General features: G+C 35.7%; 1 protein-coding gene across 6 annotated transcripts in view; it reads right to left on the bottom strand.

Annotated features, from left to right (window-relative positions):
* patj (PATJ crumbs cell polarity complex component) overlaps window positions 1–19,051 on the bottom strand; it is a 134,160-nt gene that overhangs the window by 26,535 nt on the left and 88,574 nt on the right. For all 6 annotated transcript variants that reach the window (XM_053512581.1, XM_053512583.1, XM_053512578.1 and 3 more), the window contains 2 exons: window positions 9,248–9,444; window positions 5,767–5,858 (listed from right to left, as the gene is read on the bottom strand). In XM_053512581.1, the coding sequence (XP_053368556.1) occupies window positions 5,767–5,858; window positions 9,248–9,444 (289 nt within the window). The remainder of the gene's footprint in view (window positions 1–5,766; window positions 5,859–9,247; window positions 9,445–19,051) is intronic.

The following is a 19,051-nucleotide window of genomic DNA, read 5'->3' as shown; positions in this document are numbered from 1 at the left end:
GTAATACACCCAATCAAGTCAAGTCAAGTCAAGTCAAGTCAGTGCAGAAACCAGCGCAGAAACCTAATTGATGATAAAGTAGATGCCCCCCGACTGGCTGTTAATGATATTGGCACAGAGGTGAATCCTGGCATCCATCTTTACTCAGAGGAATCACAGTCATGTGTATGCTGGAACCCCAATCATGGCATCACTGGGGTCTTAGATGCCACCCAGAACATGTACAGCATTATGTTTCATTAAAGTATTAATTATATAAGTGATTAATATAATTAAATCAACATTTGTAATAATCAATATAATTAAATTAACACTATAATTGATCAACATTTCATAAATGTTTTTTAAAAATGATATAAAAGTCTGATAAAGTTGTTCTACTTTATAGCTCAACCTTTAGTTACTACTGCATGTCTGCATACCATTCAGATCCATCCATTCAGAGTCCTAAACAAATCATGTTAAAAAAATAAATACATCATTCAGCATGTATAATAATAATCATATCTCTCTCAGCCTAAATCTTCTCCTCCAGCACAAGGCTTTGCTAAGACTCATTGCTTTCTTCTTAATGGACTGTCAACAATTTGCAGAAGCCCTTCATTTATCACAATAAGGACACCCATTTTGTCACATAGTGTAACAAAAGATCTCCCTGCCTCTTTGTCTTTCTCTCCCCTTTGTGGAGGTTGGTGCTTTTCTCTTTACCTTCCTTCTCTTGCTTAGGTTGGCATGCCCTTTAACTGACCCTTTTCCAATTACTTTCAATCTATTTTTTGTCAAGGTGAGCTCAGCAGAGGAAAATGCTCAGGACTTTAACTGTTTGAAATTGAGAAATTTAATCTCCAGAAGAGAAAACAGCTGACCTCGAGACAGTGGCTTGGAGATTGTAGCAAATGCTCACAAGTCACACAGCACCACTGCACACATGTACCCCCCCTGTTTTTTTAACCTTTATGGTTGTCTGTGCTGACAACATGGAGCGTGTACATCATTTTAATCCAATGATTTCTTTAAAATGTAATTTCTTAGCTGATCTCTGACCGTGGACTTCGGTAGTCAGTCAGGTTGCTATGCTCCAAATGTGTTCTTGATTTCTGTGAATGAACTGCTGATTTAGACTCTCCTTGTGGTGTGCCACTTAAATTTCTGATGATGACTTTTTTAGCCTTACCATATCCTGTGTTTCTATGCACGAAGAGAGAACACCTAGAAAATCCAAATGTAAATGTACATCTAGTTCCCACTGTAGAGAACAGTTAAAATAACTTTTTTTCACAAAAGGTGTGTGATTTGTTGTTTGGCATAAATACTTTTCAGTTAAAATATTCTAGATATTATCTTCATGACCAAATGTTTATTTCAAGTCCATTACATCACAGCATGGGTTTTCAATCCTTGCCATCAAGAATGCCTTTAACTGGAAAATAAAATCCACAGACTAGATACATTTAATTAATTAATTAATTTCTGTTATCTCACCTACGCGGTTTCACGCGGTGGCCGTATATTTTACTTTTTACAGTACATTTCACTAGTTAATCTTATTTTCTAACATATTTCTTTTATTACAGTATACTATATTTTACTTTGTACAGTATATTTTACCAGTTAACTTCATTTCTAACGTATTTCTTTTATTCATATTTATTTCTTATGTATAAGCTTTTATTTTTTTAGGTCACTGGCAGTTGTATAAGCATTTCACTGCATATCGTACTGTGTATGACTGTGTATGTGACAAATAAAATTTTAATTTTAATTTAATTAAATTTCTTGAATTTTTTTTATTGTACTTTCATATTTTACCGCAAGTTTTGGCGCTGATTAGGTTTCCATCTTTCCGCACGTCGATCCTTGCATAGTCAAACCGCATATTTAAGATAGGGGTATAACAGCAGAAAGAACACAGAAGGCAGTTTATCGAGGACGGGGCTTGTAGGACGACTTTCACACACACACATACACACATAGCTGCAGATCACACATGCACATGACATTTGCTGCAGATCCTCGCCCCTAGTATGAATTTAGGGTAATCAATCCAGCCAGTCACCACATGTACTGTTCTCAATGTGGTCATGTTTTTGCCATAGGTAGGGTTCCCACATGCACTTAACCATGCTCTGTGATGATACAATTCATCAACCAGTCAGAAAGTATGATTAAACCTAAGAACCTAAAGGGGTCATGCAAAACTCCACACAGACTGCCGGAAAGACCCCAGGGCCATGGAGCTACAGTACAAGTCATCACCACACCCTGCTACGCCACCATGCCATTGAGTTATATTCTAATGGCATGGTGGGGTTTTTAAGTTATGTTGTGTAACAGGTTAATTTCAGTTAAAAAGAGTTCAGATCTTAGAGTTATCCCTCACACTCATGTGTAACATGATCTTATCATCTAAAGCACCACAGGGTGCAGCAAGGTGACATTTTACCATTAGTGCTCCAGACAAAGCTTTTTCTTCCTGTCTGTCGCACAGTATTGTTTCCATGGCAATGCATTTTAAGGCCCTTTCCCCCCATGATATCGAATCAGGTCTGACAAATGACCTTTGATACAAGAAAACATCATTTACACAGGTTTATATCGCCTTCCAACATTATGCTTTCAAAACTCTTTTGAAAGTCCTGCAGCTTTTATAAGAGTTTTGATTAAAAAAAGAAAAGAAATAATAATAATAATAATAATAATAATAAAGAAACAATTAATAAAAGGGTGAAAAAGCAGCATGACAATACGTCAATTCTGACTGATAAGTCATTCTGTTCATATTTTAATCTCATTAAGTAAAATTATGCATGCGGTCTGCAATTATTACAATTATACAATAATGGACAATTTTATTTCTGACATTTTTAAAACCTGGCTTTTTAAACACCTCTGCTTGGTTTCTGCTTAGTGGAGCAGGAGCAATCAATGAGATCCAGCCATTAACCATTCTAAGGATAACACAAACTGGCAATGAACAACACACCGTGTATAACAACAGCAACACAAGTAATCATCCAAAATGAACTATATATCAAGTTTACGAGTTCAAATAACCATTAACATAGATAGATTGTTATAATATTGATAAATCGCTAACATTATTTTTGTATGATGAGCATGAAGACAATAAACATATTTTCTGTTATTTGCTGAGAGGTCCTTATTTCTCCACTGCAATTAAACATAGTGGCTGGAGTTTATGCATTGATGTATTTGACAGATGAACTGAGCACAACAAAACCTTTACTTAGTATCAGTTGAATAACAGAGAAGCCTTTTGGACTACACAAATATGAAGTAAATCTAAATGTCTGCAGAATTCATACTTTACATTTCCTTGTGCCTTCCCAGTGTTCAAAGGTGTCAACGTGCAGCACACTTCTGGTGTAAAATGGGATTAATTTGCAAAACAGAGCAACTTGATTTGTGTCCATTATAGATTAAAACTTTTAATTGAGTTGTACTGAGCGTTATTAGCAATGCCTTATCTCTATTGTTCTGCAGGCTTCATATCTCCTGCCTGCATGATAGTAAAAACTGCCCAAAGTTTAGCTTTAAAGATAGTGCTGCTCATTGCTTAAAAATGCTACCAAAATGCTAGTGTCTGTTCTTTAACAAATACTTTGACTGACATGTGAACGTAGATCAAAACGAATATTGTAATATTTAAATAGAGATGGCCAAATTGAATAACCATGTACTGGATACCTGAGCATATCCTTAAGTGACACCATCCCTGGTGCATTCCACGCTGCATAACAATAATAAAATCTATTCGATTTAACAAGCCAAGGTCTGACACCTGGTCCTATAACACGTTTTTATCAGCTGGTAGAGGGTATAAAAATATGTCATAACATTGCAGTGATATTATCCACCTGTCATTTCCAGAAAGCTCACATCAGTCCTCTTTTAAGAGTTTCACATCATCTAATATTCACTTACTACTGTACATTACAATGCCCGATATACTACTGCTCACTGAGTCACTTTATCCTCTTAAGGTTTGTCAACAGCCTTAGTTCAAGGGCTGATCTGAAAGCAGCTTTGTAAGGCTAATTAGAGACTTAATAAGGTAGGGATGTGAGTTGTGTCCTGAGCTCATGGCAAAACGGAACACAAGTCACTGCTTGAAACAAAATGTGATGAGCATCTCTGAACGCAACTCTGATCACACTGGGGGCCACTGCTGTCAGTTAAGAACCAGAAACTGAGACTACATTTCACGTGGTTTGGCAAAAATGGACAATAGAAGATCGGAAAAACATTGCCTAGTTTCATAAGTCTCTATTATCTGTAGTCTGTGACATTTTTTGTGACGTGGACCAAAATCTTTAAGTAATTATTTCCAGCACCTTGTTAAATTTATGCGACAAGGGGTAAAGACGGTTCTAAAATCTACATTGGGCTCCAATGCTAACAAGTAACAAGCCAGTGAATGTGCATGTACAGTAGGTGTGTATATTAGTTGTAAAAGCATGCAATAGGTGAAATAGAGCTCCATTATTGAATATAAGTGTTGACACACTGAGACTAAAATATAAGCATCATTGTTAAATCACAATCAGAGTGTAATAGGTAGCAGACGGACAGATACAGAAATTTATGCCTGGCCTCAACACACTCTGCAGGCCTTCATCCGCCATGCCGACTATCCAATTACCAGAAGACAGGATAGTGGGGACACCAGTCACTGCAGCAATACCAATTACCATGCCACTATCTGTTATGCTATCTTTCTTTTACAAAACGCAACCGTCATGTTGCACACAACAGCATAATTACTCATTCAAACAGTTTATGTGAACTAGTTTGTTTGCAGCAAAACTCACGAAAATAATGGATAAATAATTGAAAAAAACCTCACCGCATTTAAGGCTGCTTCATATTACATGAAATAGTATAATATGCAAATTCTTAATGAATGATACTGCTTACAAATGTTTTATTTGGCAATGAAGAGCGAGATGACAAAATGAGATGGATTACCACTACAGATCAGTGTGAGTCACATTCATACACTTCCATTAGTGCCACTACATTCATTAGGGGACAATAGTGAGAATGTTTATTATTATTATAATTATTATTATTATTTTTTTGATTCAAGTGGATTTTTGCAGTAACTACATGCATTAACATTTTTTTCAAATGCTTTGGAGTGGACACAATCCATTATATAAATACAATGTTTATTTTTGTGTATTTTTTTTAGGATTAGCAATCTGATCACTTCCAACCCACCAACCACCTCTCTCTCGAACATCAACGGTAAAGGCTAGCATCAACAGACAATTTTGCTCTCTAGATATCTCATCACAGATAGCTTTGCCAACATAAGGATTCAAACTCACAATAATAGGGTTAATAATGTCCTGTTGTGCCACTTGGAAGCTGAATAGGCTTTTCTATCAATGACATGGAGCTGGCTATTCTCTGAATCCATTTAGAATATTTACTCTGTGGTATTGAAAGACTTATGTAAGAATTTATGAATGGTCTTCAACGAGCACTGGAGTCAAAGTACAAGTAATGTCACAAATGTCACATTAAGACAAGCAAATCTGTACAATTTGTTAACCTATTAATAGACACTAAAAGCTTAATAAATAAGTCAGAGCAATCATGTGTATTCACTACTCTCAAAGAACAAACACACTGAGGTGTTAAATAAAGGAACAGTGTGAAAGTTATTAATGCAGTAAAAGAGAAGAATGACAGCCTGTGTGTTGCAACTGTCGGCGTTTGACATGTTTTTTTTTTTACCTGAGTAGCACCAGCTTCACCTTGGACGCAGCACTCTTTATTATAGCTGATGCATTTTGGTGGCTCCGCCCATAAAGAACCTGGTTATTGATCTGATTGTCAAAACACAAAAAAGAAAACACCATCAACTTTCAAACCTGATTGGTTAGATGTTGTTAGGTGTTGTTTGCAGCTCTGAAAATAATACAAAAATTAAAAATGACTACTACTACTACCAATAATAAAAAATAAAGAATATGAATAAACAATTTAAAATATATTTTAAACAGGAAGAAGGCTATCTGAGAAAAAATATTTTTGGCATTTAACCTTGCTGTGACCATGGTCCTGTCTGAATCAATTTCAAAATCCAATCAGTTCTTCTGTTAGTTACAACTATAATAACATTAAAAATATTGAACAAAGTCATCTGGAGATTTCTAACTAATCAGATTCTCTGGAACACTTGGACAGACGAACAACTTAATAACATACTGTCAAAATGCATACGGTATTAACATGATTTTTTGTAACAAGCAAACTGTGTAATACTTGATATAGAGAAGTTTTATGTATGTACATATTTATTAACGTAAGGAGTTTCAGGTTATAACAGTCAGTAAGATTTTTGCCATAGAAAAGTATCTTGGAGAGAGTGCTTTTTTTGCGTTTTTATAACACCATCCTGTTTTTGATTACTTCAGCATTTGTTTTTTATTCTTCTGTTGTTTTTTATTCCATGCAAATAAATAGATATCAAGTATCAGACATTCTGGTTGAACTGCATGGAAGGCCATGTATAAAGCAGCAGCAGATCGTCAAGTGTTTATGGAGTTTCTTTTGCAGGAAAGTAAAAAAAATAATAATAATGCACGGAGATAGAACATTAATGTTCTAACAACACTGGAATGAAACATAAGAAAAGGCACCATCCCTGCAGTGAGGATAAACACGAGGATAAACACAGCAGATAAAAAGACTTGTACAGCTTTATAATTCAAACAGTCTGGCTCTTGAAGGCAAGCTATATAATTACATGACCATTCATCTGTGACAGAATCGCTTGGTAGTGCCGAACACAGTGCTGTGTGTTAATCTAATGGAAACACATTTAAGAAACCTACAATTGCTGCTTCACTAACATTGTCTTTTAACACCTATTTTATACTGTGTATCCATTCACTTCACTTTAAACATTGGCAGTTTAAAGAAAAGCTTTAAAGATAAAACAAAACCCATAAAAAATAAGATTTTTTCGTAGTTTCTAATACTTTGCACCTTTTGTGAATGAACAAAAGCACAACAAAAAGGTCCCATAAAATGCTTTCATTAATTCTTTAAAGTTAATTTTTTGAAGAATTTAAAATACCTACTCTTACTTTCGCCTTTTAGTCCGTTTTCTTCCCAACATCTTCACTGGTAATGGAGTGTAATGACTGCAGCTTTATATATATATATATATATATATATATATATAATTACATATTTATATATAATAATATATAACTATTAAGATAATCATAAAGTCTGTTCTGTGCTCATCCCAGGACTTTTATTCAGATTATTTATGAACATCCTTCCAACACACATTCCTAACAACACTGCTTGACTTTAATCGTCTATACCTGTATAACGGTAATGATTTATAATCCCATTATCCAGTGTCATTCACAAGACAAATGGTTTCCTTTTGAGCCATGCTCTTCTCAAGGATTCCTCCTTAGAGTTATTTTTTTTTACTCGCCTGCCATTGCCTTTGGTTTGTTAAGGAGAGATCAAAAATTTTGATCCAGCTCCCTGCAAAGTTCGTCTGTGACGATGTCAATGATTAAAGTACAATACAAATACATTTAAATAAAAAATGCTTATTGATTGAGCTGCAACAACCAACCACCCCCCCATCTCCCCCATCTCCCCCCTCCCCCCCAGACGCAGCCCTAACTTGATTATATAGTTTGGGGGTGAATTAACCTTGAGTTCCTTAGACACTACAGGAATATATGTTTGTGTTCCTGTCTGTGGCAATCACATGCAAGCTACAGATTAGACACAAAAACACTGGAATATTCCTTTAACTAATATGACTGAACAAAATTAGCTAAACGTTAATTATTGAATACGAGATGCTGTATGATTCATTAAAAATATGAGGATATCTAGTGTGTCCTGTACACTGTAATGACTATGGTTCAATAAGCAAAGCTGTATTGGTCACATTAATCTTTCATGTTTGCAGGTACGTGACTGGCCTGAAATGAGCTGGTATTTAGAGGTGAGGGTGACATGAAACGGAATGAGAATGAGAGAGAGAGCATAAATGCACAGAAAAAAGTTTACTGCAGCAATTAAAAATAAATGAATAAATAAATGATTTATTCTTCTAGAGGCCAGAGTGGATCTCAGGAACATGGAGTATAAGGTAAGAATGCAGATGTGAATGTGTCCAAAAAAAAAAAAAAAAAAAAAAAATCACCTCAGGCTGCTTTCAAAATTGGCATGTTATTTTATGAATCCCTTGTTGCAGAACTAAAAGTCCAGTGGGTCATTCTGGACATGATCCAGCTCTAACTCCCTAGGCAGAGTCAAACCAAAAGTCCTAGGGGTAGCTGCATCAGGTCCAGGTCCTAAATTTTTAATTATGCACCAATGCTCTTTTCCCATTAATGCCAGTGCACATTTGACATACAGTATAATACTATGGGAAGCATCCACATGGCATTTTTCTAATCACAGTGAAATGAAATGAGTGACCAACCAGATAGCAAAGAACAGTTCAGTAAAGCAGCCATGAAAGACAAGGAGCTGGGAAAAGTTTTGCCTTCTAAATACATACATACACCTGAAGTTTGCTTGATTAGATGTTAATAAAGACCGCGTGCAACCTACACATAAGGTTCAAGGTTATAATAAGTGGCCTAAGAAATTTGAGAGAACTGGTAGTTAAAGTATTTATTTTAAAATCAGAAGCTTCAGAGTTGCAGCGTCAGAAGTTTAAAATGAAAAACAGAACAGAAATGAACTGTAGGGCTTGAGTGATTTATCCAAAATTGGATTGCCCTTGCTGACCCTCTTAGCTAGAACACTTCCTATGTTTTACACTGAGAAAGGAGGACAATGTCTAAATCAAAGAGTGTGTGTTTCTATGGATGAGAGAGAGAGAGAGAGAGAGAGGGGGGGGGAGAGATGGAGAGAATGTGTGATTGAGAGAGAGAAGGAGAAAGAGAAAAAACGAGAAGCAAGAGTAAGAGAAGAGAGTGAAAGAGAGGCAGAGCACTGAATGAAAATGACCATGATGAGAACCTCTCATTTTGCCTGTGGATGACCGCGGGCTCAACATGAAGAGAATATTACCATAAGAGAGAGAAAGAGAGAACGAGAGAGACAGGACACATACTGAATGATGTCTAGGCGCAAGAACGGATAATTTTTACAGAACTGACAGTAAAAATGTCACACATTAATTCCTGGTGTACTGTATGTAACCGCGTGTTTATGTGCCCACCTCCAGTAACTCATCACCAACATGGATGCGTCCATCACGGCTGGCTGGTCCTCCAGGGTTTATGCCCACCACAAAGATGCTCATGCAGGAGCGGTCTCTGTTTCCGGCTAGGCTCAGTCCCAATCCCTGTCGATCTTTCTCCAGCTCTACAAGCAGTAGCTCCCCTTGTAGGTCGCTGTACTTCTGCCTGATGTCCTCTAAAAAGTAACACACACATTAGCATGGTCTGAAATGCTCTTAATAGAATTAAAATAGAAATAAGTAAATGCATCTAAAAGTGACTGAATAACCAAAGTCATTCATTCATTCATTTTTCTTTACCACTTATCCTGTACAGGGTCACGGGAATCCTTAAGCCTATCCTAGCAGACTCCAGTCATGAGGTGGGGTACGCAAACACACACAGAAACGTGGGAACACCAATTAACCTAATTTACATGTCTTTGGATTGTGGGAGGAATCCTGAGTATCTGGAGGAAACCCACCGAGCACATGGAGAATATGTAAAATCCACAGACACAGACCCGAGGCAGGAATCGAACCCTCAACACCACAGGTGCAAGGCCACAGTGCTAACTACTAAACACTACTAACATATTAAATATATCTTACAGGAGACACAAACAGTGATATTTGAGAAGTGAAACGAAGTTTATAGGTTTTACAGAAAGTGTGCAAAAATTGTTTAAATAAAATTAGGCAGGTTCATAAATTTAGGCACCACAAAAAATAAATGAACTCGATATTTAGTAGATCCTCCTTTTGCAGAAATAACAGCCTCTTTACGCTTCCTATAGGTTCCAATGAGAGTCTGGATTTTGGTTGAAGGTATTTTGGACCATTTCTCATTACAAAACATCTCTAGTTCATTCAGGTTTGATGGCTTCCGAGCATGAATAGCTCTCTTTAACTCACACCACAGATTTTCAATTATATTCAGGTCTGGGGACTGAGATGGCCATTACAGAACATTGTACTTGTTTCTCTGCATGAATGCCTTAGGAGATTTTGAGCAGTGTTTAGGGTCATGGTCAAGATGCAGCCCCAGTGCAGCTTCAGCTTTGTCACTGATCCCTAGACATTGGTCTCCAGAATCTGCTGATATTGAGTGGAATCCATGCATCCCTCAACTTTGACAAGATTTCCAGTCCCTGCACTAGCCACACAGCCCCACAGCATGATGGAACCACCACCATATTTTACTGTAGGTAGCAGGTGTTTTTCTTAGAATGCTGTGATAGTTTTCCTCCATGCATAACGCCCCTTGTTATGTCCAAATAACTCAATTTTAGTTTAATCAGTCCACAGCACCTTATTCCAAAATGAGGCTGGCTTGTTCAAATGTGCTTTAGCATACCTCAAGTGGTCAGGGGTCACTGAGCTTAACAAGCCAATTTGAGTTCCAATTATTAGTTCTAAAGGTTTTAATATCAATGAAATGACAACAGTGCCCAAATTTATGCAACTGCCTAATTTTGTAAAAAAAAAAAAAACTATTTTTGCACACTTTCTGTAAATCCTATAAACTTTGTTTTACTTCTCAAATATCACTGTGTGTGTCTCCTATATAATATATTTAACTGAACATTTTCATGGCTCTGCGCAGGCAGAAGTTCCTCCACACCAAAACCCCTCAAACCATGTCTTTATAGTCCTTGCTTTGTCCACTGAGGCACAGTCATGTTGGAATAAAAAAAGGCCTTCCCCAGACAAAGTTGGTAGCATCAAATTTAATAATGAACAGGTTCGGCCACATAGTGTATTAATAATATCTTTAGCTATTATGCACCTTAAAAGCTCCATTATGTTTTGGCACCATAAGGACAGACATACCACTGCTGTGTTTAGGTAATATGATGTCTGTATCAGTAGCCGGAAGGTATAAGTTTACTAAAGCATGATGTCTGGGTTTTAATCCTGAGATACATTGAGAATAGAATACATGTACATGTGCACTGCCGGAGCACCATATCTTTCTCTGTGAACCTTTTATAATATTTACCCAAGGCTCTATTGCACAGCTCAATATCGGCTTTCTAAGAAATTTAAGTGTTAAGCTCCTTTTACTTCTGTCAAGTTACTAAGGAACTTTCCAGGCTGTTCATATCCACTCTTGTTGCTTGCTAAACACTGTACTCTTGGGCACTCTACACATTTTTCATTCTTGTACTCTTCAATAGCAGACAGATAGAGTAAGACATTATCCTCCCAACCTTATTTATTTATAAACTATTACATCAATTATAAAGTCTTTATTTGCCATTTTATCATATTATATTTTAACTGCACATTTAGTTTTGCACACAGCATGCACAAGACATTAGGGACAATATTGTGCTACGCTTCTAAAATAGGAACAAGTCCCTGACTGTCTTTGATTTTAATGATGCCTCATTGTTTTTAATTTTATGTTTATCAAATATCAAATTATATCACTCTTTAGCACAAGAGGCATCCTGAGGTGAGTTTACTGTCTGTGTGGAAACTTTTGATGCTTTTCTTCTGTCCATGGGAGTTTGCTAGTATTTGTATTTCTGGTTCCTCTTACCTCCTAAAACAGGCTAGCAATAACCTCTGGTGGAAATGAGTGCATTATTCCTTGCATTTAGTGCCTTCCAACAGGCAACTTTTTTTTCGAATTCCACCTCAGGTCTGTGTGTAAAAGCTTGCGTATTCTTCTGCTTGATTGGTTACTTCCGGGTACTGCGGTTTTCTTCCCACAGTCCAAAGACATGCAGATTAGGCTAACTGGCATTTCCAAATTGCCCGTTAAGCACTGTGATTGTGCATGTGTGCCCTGCCATGGGCTGATACCCTATCAAGGGTGCACCCTAGTGCCCTTAGTCTCATGTGATTGTCTTTATATAGGTACTTCCCAAGTGCCAGAAAGTCCGTACCCAGAAATATTTTTTAAACAAAGCCCTGCTGCTGGAGGCAGATGAGTGGATAATAATGTTAATTTTCTTTTGTACCCTCCGTTGCTCCAACCGAATCAGAACTTAATGCGCAGATGTCGCAAACTCAGACTGCACACGGTGATAGAGGAATGTTTATGATGACTGAAGTGGAAATGACTTAAGTCAAGAATACACTGTCCATCTGTTCTGCTATGGATAAAGATTTTTCAGGACTGTCCATGCTGCCGGGTGGTTTTTAGAGCTACAGTTCTCATTTGAAATCAGTGTGCATCAAGCTGAAAAAAAAAAAAAAAAAAAACCCTCATTGGTCGCTGCGTACAAAGAACTCTCTATTGATGGTTGTTCTACAGGGTTATAGGGCATTTAAAAGTAGCATTGAGACTTTAGACTTGAATTCGAAGCAACTTAAACTTTGCATCAGATGGTCACGCCATTAACCATTCTAGCAGCTGATGTTTTTTCCTCAGCATAAAGAGTAAAAAAAAAAAAAATAATTACCAGCAACAAAGCTCCATGCATGGCCTTCTAACTTGAGTAGAACCCTCAAAAGATGCTATTTATGATGTTAACAGAAAAGGGCTAAATCAATCACATAAAAATACCATTTTAAACTTTACATCAAATATTTCTTGAAGAACCAGATGTACCAAGATTGCTATACTGTATATTCTGTCGCTTGGCTAAAGAAAAATACAAGATCTAGGGAAGCAAGCTTTACTCCTGCTGAAATAACTCTCTTTGAAGCCTTTCCTAAATCCTCTGAATCCCACCACTGTGGTGGTTTGCTCAGCTTTCATAATTTTTTTTTGGATCATCCTTAAAATCTTATATAATCTTAGTTAGTAACCTAGTAACCCAGTGTAAGGATCTATCCAATGACAGAAACTTAAGCAGTTTTGTTCAAGCCGCTCTGGATAAGAGTTTCGGCCAAACGCCTAAATGTAAATATGAGAGATAAATATTTTTAAAGAAATATAAAAAATTATATATAAAAGAAAAAAATATCAGTTTAGTATTCCAATTAAAAATAATATTTAATATAAACTTAATTTCATCTTTGAATCTTAATTTCATCTTAATTTCATCAATTTTGTTATTTTCTGTAACGTGCTGAAGGTTTCAAAAGTTACTTCATTTTGTAGATCTAAAACAAGAGATGATTGTGTTCTCTCATAGGAATTGTTTGTTCATATAAAGAGCTCCAAGCACAAGAACAACATTCATTGCTTTTTATTCTATAGTATTAACTACACTGATGATAACAGTATAGAAAGTACTGACTTGTATAAATGTCTTCATTGTAAAAGCTAAAGATTACAATAATGTAAAAGACACAATGATGGTGTATGATGAATGTACAGTTAAAACAAAATGGGGTAATGAGATTTAACAATGCATAGACCAAAAGGACAGAAAATACTCCCAGAAGATAGCAAGTCTATCAGAGAACCATTTCAAATGCATTTCAATGCAGATTAATAACGGAATGCAAATCTGTATCACATTGCACACCTCCTTTTTCCACTTAAGCAATTAAGTTCTAATTATTTTAATAATAATAATAATTATTTATTTCTTTTATTTTATTTATTTATTATTTTAAATAATTTATTATTTTAATTCTCTTTATTTTGTCAATTAATCAGCATCGTATCTGATTAAATCTACACTAATAATGCAATCAGTGGACATAGTTTTGGGGAAAAGGCTAGCTGTGACCTTTCCCCACTATGGCAGCCTATTGCTGTTTTCATTTTCAATTTCCGTTTACTGCAGGGGAGCTCTTTACTGCTGCCAGCAAGTGAGTGGAGTAATTAAAAGCCCCACGAGTAACATAAAACTCGAGAGAAAGAGAGAGATAGAGAGAGAGGGAGAAAGACAGTGAGAGAGTAAGAAAGGGATACAGTAGAGACGCAGTATAAAAATAAATTCTGCATCTGTGTGATAACCAGATTGCATAATTGAACATTGTTTAGGCTTTTTTTTTTTTTACTGTTTGTGTGTAATAACTAGGCGGATATACACTGAGATTAATTAATACAGAATATTATTTAGTTTATATTAATCAAAATAATATTAAAAGAATATTAAAAATCATTGATTTTAACAAAGGCACCTCATTAGACTTGCATTAACAGTTTCTAAGTTTACACAGAATGGTGCAAAATAAAAAAATCATCTAGTGTGCAGAGGGTCTCCAGGCAGAAACACCATGTTAATGAGAGTAACAACATATACCATTCCTGTCTGCCAAAAAACAGGACTTATGGGCACACACTCTTTAAAACCCTGACAGTTGCAGACTGTAAAGAGATAGTGATTTTGTGATTTCTTAGCTTTAAACTGTCTAGTTTTGGTAAGTCTAAAATATTCCCTCTGATACCAACAAACATACAGTACACGTTGATGAAGGTCACAAAGATAACATTCTCTCAGTTCTAAAGCATTAACTGAAGCTCCTGATCAGTATCTGCAGGATTGTGTGCACTGTGTTACTGCTACAAGATCCACAAGATTGGCTGATCCATGAATGTGTAGGTGGCTCCTGATGAAGTGGGTGGGGAGTATGTGTGTGTATTAGTTGCAATTCAGTGGATCTTCTTTAATTATGATTGTGGCATTGTTTTTCTAAGCTTATGCAAGGTCATCACATTTATTACCGTCCAGAGTTACAATAATTTTACTCCAAGATCTTTTATTGATGAGGGGAGAGAGGGGATTCTGTTGTGGTCAATCCATGTATGAAATTGTTGTCTCATGGTCTCTGAACTACTCTTACACAATTTGACCCAAAGAAATCCTGGCGTCGGCGTCTTAGACGATGCCTGTGCCATAAGGGGGAAAAAATCCACTGATGAAAAAAGTTTTATGAGCATAATTCCTTCTGGACGTGGGCGCGTAGTCCAAACACTCGTAAACCAAATGTTATTTCCCCATAAGAAATAATAAAAACTCAAATTATTCGTTCCACAGCTCAAAAAAATAAATACAAAAAAAAAATTAATACAAAATGTAAAGTGAAAAATAAAAAAATTAACCCGCACTCTACCTTAAAAAAAGTAAAAATAAATCCAGACAGATCAGTGTTTCCGTTTATGCATGGCTCTGTGTGTGTGTTTGGGTCTGTCGTCATGTGTGCGCGCACGCGTAATTTGACACCGTGTGGACAGTGTTATGTGCTAAAATGCCTCTCTTCCACAGATTGCCCCCCCCCCCACATAATCTCTGTCAAATATTATATTAGAACATAAATTCATAGGTTTATGATTCACAAATTACAAATTTCACCAAACGAATTTGATTATAAAATAAGCAATATAAAAACTACATGTTGTATAGAAAAAAAAATAAATTATATATATTTTTTCATATACAACATGTAAATTTTTATATTGCTTATTTTATAACAAAAAACATTTTGTGTGGGCTAATGGGTGGATTATTTTAGTCCCTTCTTTTCTTACCCTGATGCACCAGTCACTCTGGAAGAGGGTAAATCCATACTTATCAGACCAACTACCTTTTTTTTCAATGCATCACAGTCCATTCTTTATGCTCCCTAGAAAATAAAATATTTTTTTTATTAGTCTCACTGATGAGTGTTTTTCTTAAGGCTACAGAGCTGTTTTGTCCCAATCCTTTGAGTTGTCGTCGGGTTATGTGCGGAAATGCTTTTACTTTTGCCATTAAACATAGCTGTGAGTTCTGCTTTCTTACGTTTTTTTTATGATAAATGTAATATCTGATCCAGGGTCAGGCAGTATAATTAGTATTCAATATTAATATCATCCAGTGTGTCTCACACAAGTCCGGATTTCACTTGGACGTTATCACAAGTCCTGAACACATCTGATAGCTTTTAGCAGGCATAACAGATTTGCTTTGTATTTAACACCAAACCGACTGGTTCACAAAAACAGTGTATGGGCATAACCACAATCAGCTCAGCAGCGACAGATGGCTGCACTCCGTCTAACCGACCCACCCCTTTTCAAGCCGTAATCAGCAGCTTTGTGTCATTCACACTATGAAACTGCCTCATTAACACAACCTTCAAATCAGCATGTAAGCCAGTTTTAACCCTGACCGAGGGAAAACCCCAACACCTCAGAAATTCTGTTGTATCATCATCTGACCCTATTCTTTAACCCTTGTGTCCTGTTTGGGTTAAAATAATAATTTTTAATTCTTAAATTACCTGCTTATAGAAGTACAGTATCTGCCACATAATGTAAATAGTTTAATGCGTCTTCAATATATATATATATATATATATATATATATATATATAAAGAACAACGCATTAATACTTAGAATTTTGGACACATTCATATATTATTTTCTGCAGCCTTAAGAATCGTCAAATGTACAGTACATCCACTGCCAAGTAGTAGAACATGAGCCCTAAAGATACTACTTCTTCAATCCTACAAGGTGAGAAAGATATTAAAATATGTCTATCTTAGACTGAAATCATCTCAGGATGTGCCATGTAACCCAATAAAGGAATTTGGAGCACTCTGTATAATAAAAACATACCCTCAATATGCATTAAATTCTTTCCATGACACTTCGGGGGCTCCGAAATCTGCCTCAGTAGAAAAACGTATCTACTTTGTCAGAGCATGTAGTCCTGTTGTTATTTTGGCTATGTTTTCATTTTACTGTTGCATTTTACTTTATTATAATCAGTATTAAAATCTTTTAGTGTTGCTGACAATTTAATTTTACAGATTTTTCATTTCTATGTTTTTCCATACATTCCCATTTCGAATACAAACAGGAAATGAATTTTATTTTGATGTCATTCTGTTTAAATAAAAGTGTGGCATGTGGCACTGCTTTATAAATGAACATTTCATGAGAAAATTTGGCATAAAAATACATGGATATATTTTTTGGCCCATATTGTCCACCACTATACTATATATGATTAGTTGAATGTAACTCTTCCTGAGCAGTTATGGGTCATCTGTGGCTCTCACTGACTAAACAACTTTAACAATCTACAATTAACAACACCGAAAAAAATTAGATGTTCTTTCCCACAAGTCTTTGGCACAAAAAAAGGCACACTTGGGTTTAGGGGATAAAAAATATCTACACATCATGATCTTGACAGGAAGAACATTTAAGTGAAATTAGAAATTGCATAAAAACAATAGATTTTTATGCATTCTTAGGAAAATATATTCCTGGTCTCTTAAAGCTGAGTAATACTGTACCAAACAAATGTTTCAACGCACCTGTCCAAAGTTTGGATTTATTTTCTTCATTCCAAAACAATACTGGATTTTTGGAACAATCAGTTGTTATTTTAAGACATCAAAATCAACTGTTCTAAAATAGTTCTAGCAACTATTATTATTATTATTATTATTAACTAAATGTTTAAATATATGGCAACAGCGATTGTACTGTATGGCAATCTACATAATGTATGTAAGGCTATTAAACATATTTAAAAGCATGTTACCCAACACAGATTTAACAGTATTCTTGTAAATGTATATAGCATTTATAGAAGTTGTTTTCAGGAGTCCTGATATGTAATGTTGTAATCAGTATGTTATCCACCATGGAAATATCTCTGGGACCCATCAGAGCTCCATTTTTGTGGTTACATGCCTTTTTTTTTTTTTTTTGCAACATCAATGATGGGGATATCCAGTCAGGATAAAAATGTTAAAAACTGACCAACAATTAAAGTTCAATAATTTGATGTCACTCATATAACTGAACAAATGAAGCACTGCTGACAAAAATCAAACGTGAAAGAACAATTCTACTTAAAACGCTAATAATTATTTCTTGAGGCTCAGGCCAACACTGTACTTTAAATTGGGAATTTTGCCATGTGCTCACTCCAGAAAAAACTAAAACCTTTTTATATTTAGTTTTTTCTCTCATGTTCAGGATATATTAAGTCAAACCCCAGCTTTTTGTGGTGGAGGTGCTTCAAATAACAAGGGACTGGAGCACTTCCCAAAATAGAAGAGCATAATTTTGTGGATATACTGAAGCAACATCTCAAGCAATCAGCCTGGAAGCTTGAATGCAAATGGGTCTTCTAAATGGACATAGACCCTTAGAACGCTTTGAAAGTTGCAAAAACATAATAAAGTTCCATAGAAACATAATACAGTAGGACCCAACTTATGAACATTCGAGGTACAAATTTCCGCGGATACGAACAGACTGTGGTTCTACAAACATTCAGAGATGTAGCGCACATGTATTGTACAAATAGACACTGCAGTGCACCAGATACCTATATTTAATACACTATATATACACAACATTTTAAGTGTGTAAGTAAATGTATAAAATGTCCAAAGTCTAGTATACTGTTTGTGTGTGCATGTGCGGGACAAATGAGTCCCACCTCATCGGTTTCAATGAATCAGTCCGGGAGCACGATGATTGCTGTTCTGTAAAGCTGTAACGATGGTGAACAATCCTGCTTTCAGAAAATCCTTAACGAGAGAGTGATCACAGTCCAATACAGTGGAAAAAAGCTTTAAGATAAAATGGCGTCTGTTGTCCCTCCCTAAGCTGACTCATTAGGCATGTTTAAAAAGGATTACGTGTGGTTATGGTTTTTGGCCACATGGCAGTGTTGGGAAAGAGGACATACTGTACAGTAGGCACCGCATGCTTAAAAACTTAAAAGCAATATTACCAAATTCTAACTAAGTGTACTGTATGTAACTTTCTGACTGGCTTGGAATTTAATGAAATAATATCTAAAAAAAAATTATTGTACTATTACTCTGACATTTCACATGATTCGGCCAAAAGCCCCCAATTTTTTTTTATTATTATTTTTTTTTAAACCAATGCATAAAATTATACAAACATTTTTCTTTTTTAATTTCTTTTGGAC

This window comes from Clarias gariepinus, chromosome 15 (assembly GCF_024256425.1).
Source record: "Clarias gariepinus isolate MV-2021 ecotype Netherlands chromosome 15, CGAR_prim_01v2, whole genome shotgun sequence".
NCBI lineage: Eukaryota > Metazoa > Chordata > Actinopteri > Siluriformes > Clariidae > Clarias > Clarias gariepinus.
This window is presented reverse-complemented; position numbering and strand designations above follow the sequence as displayed.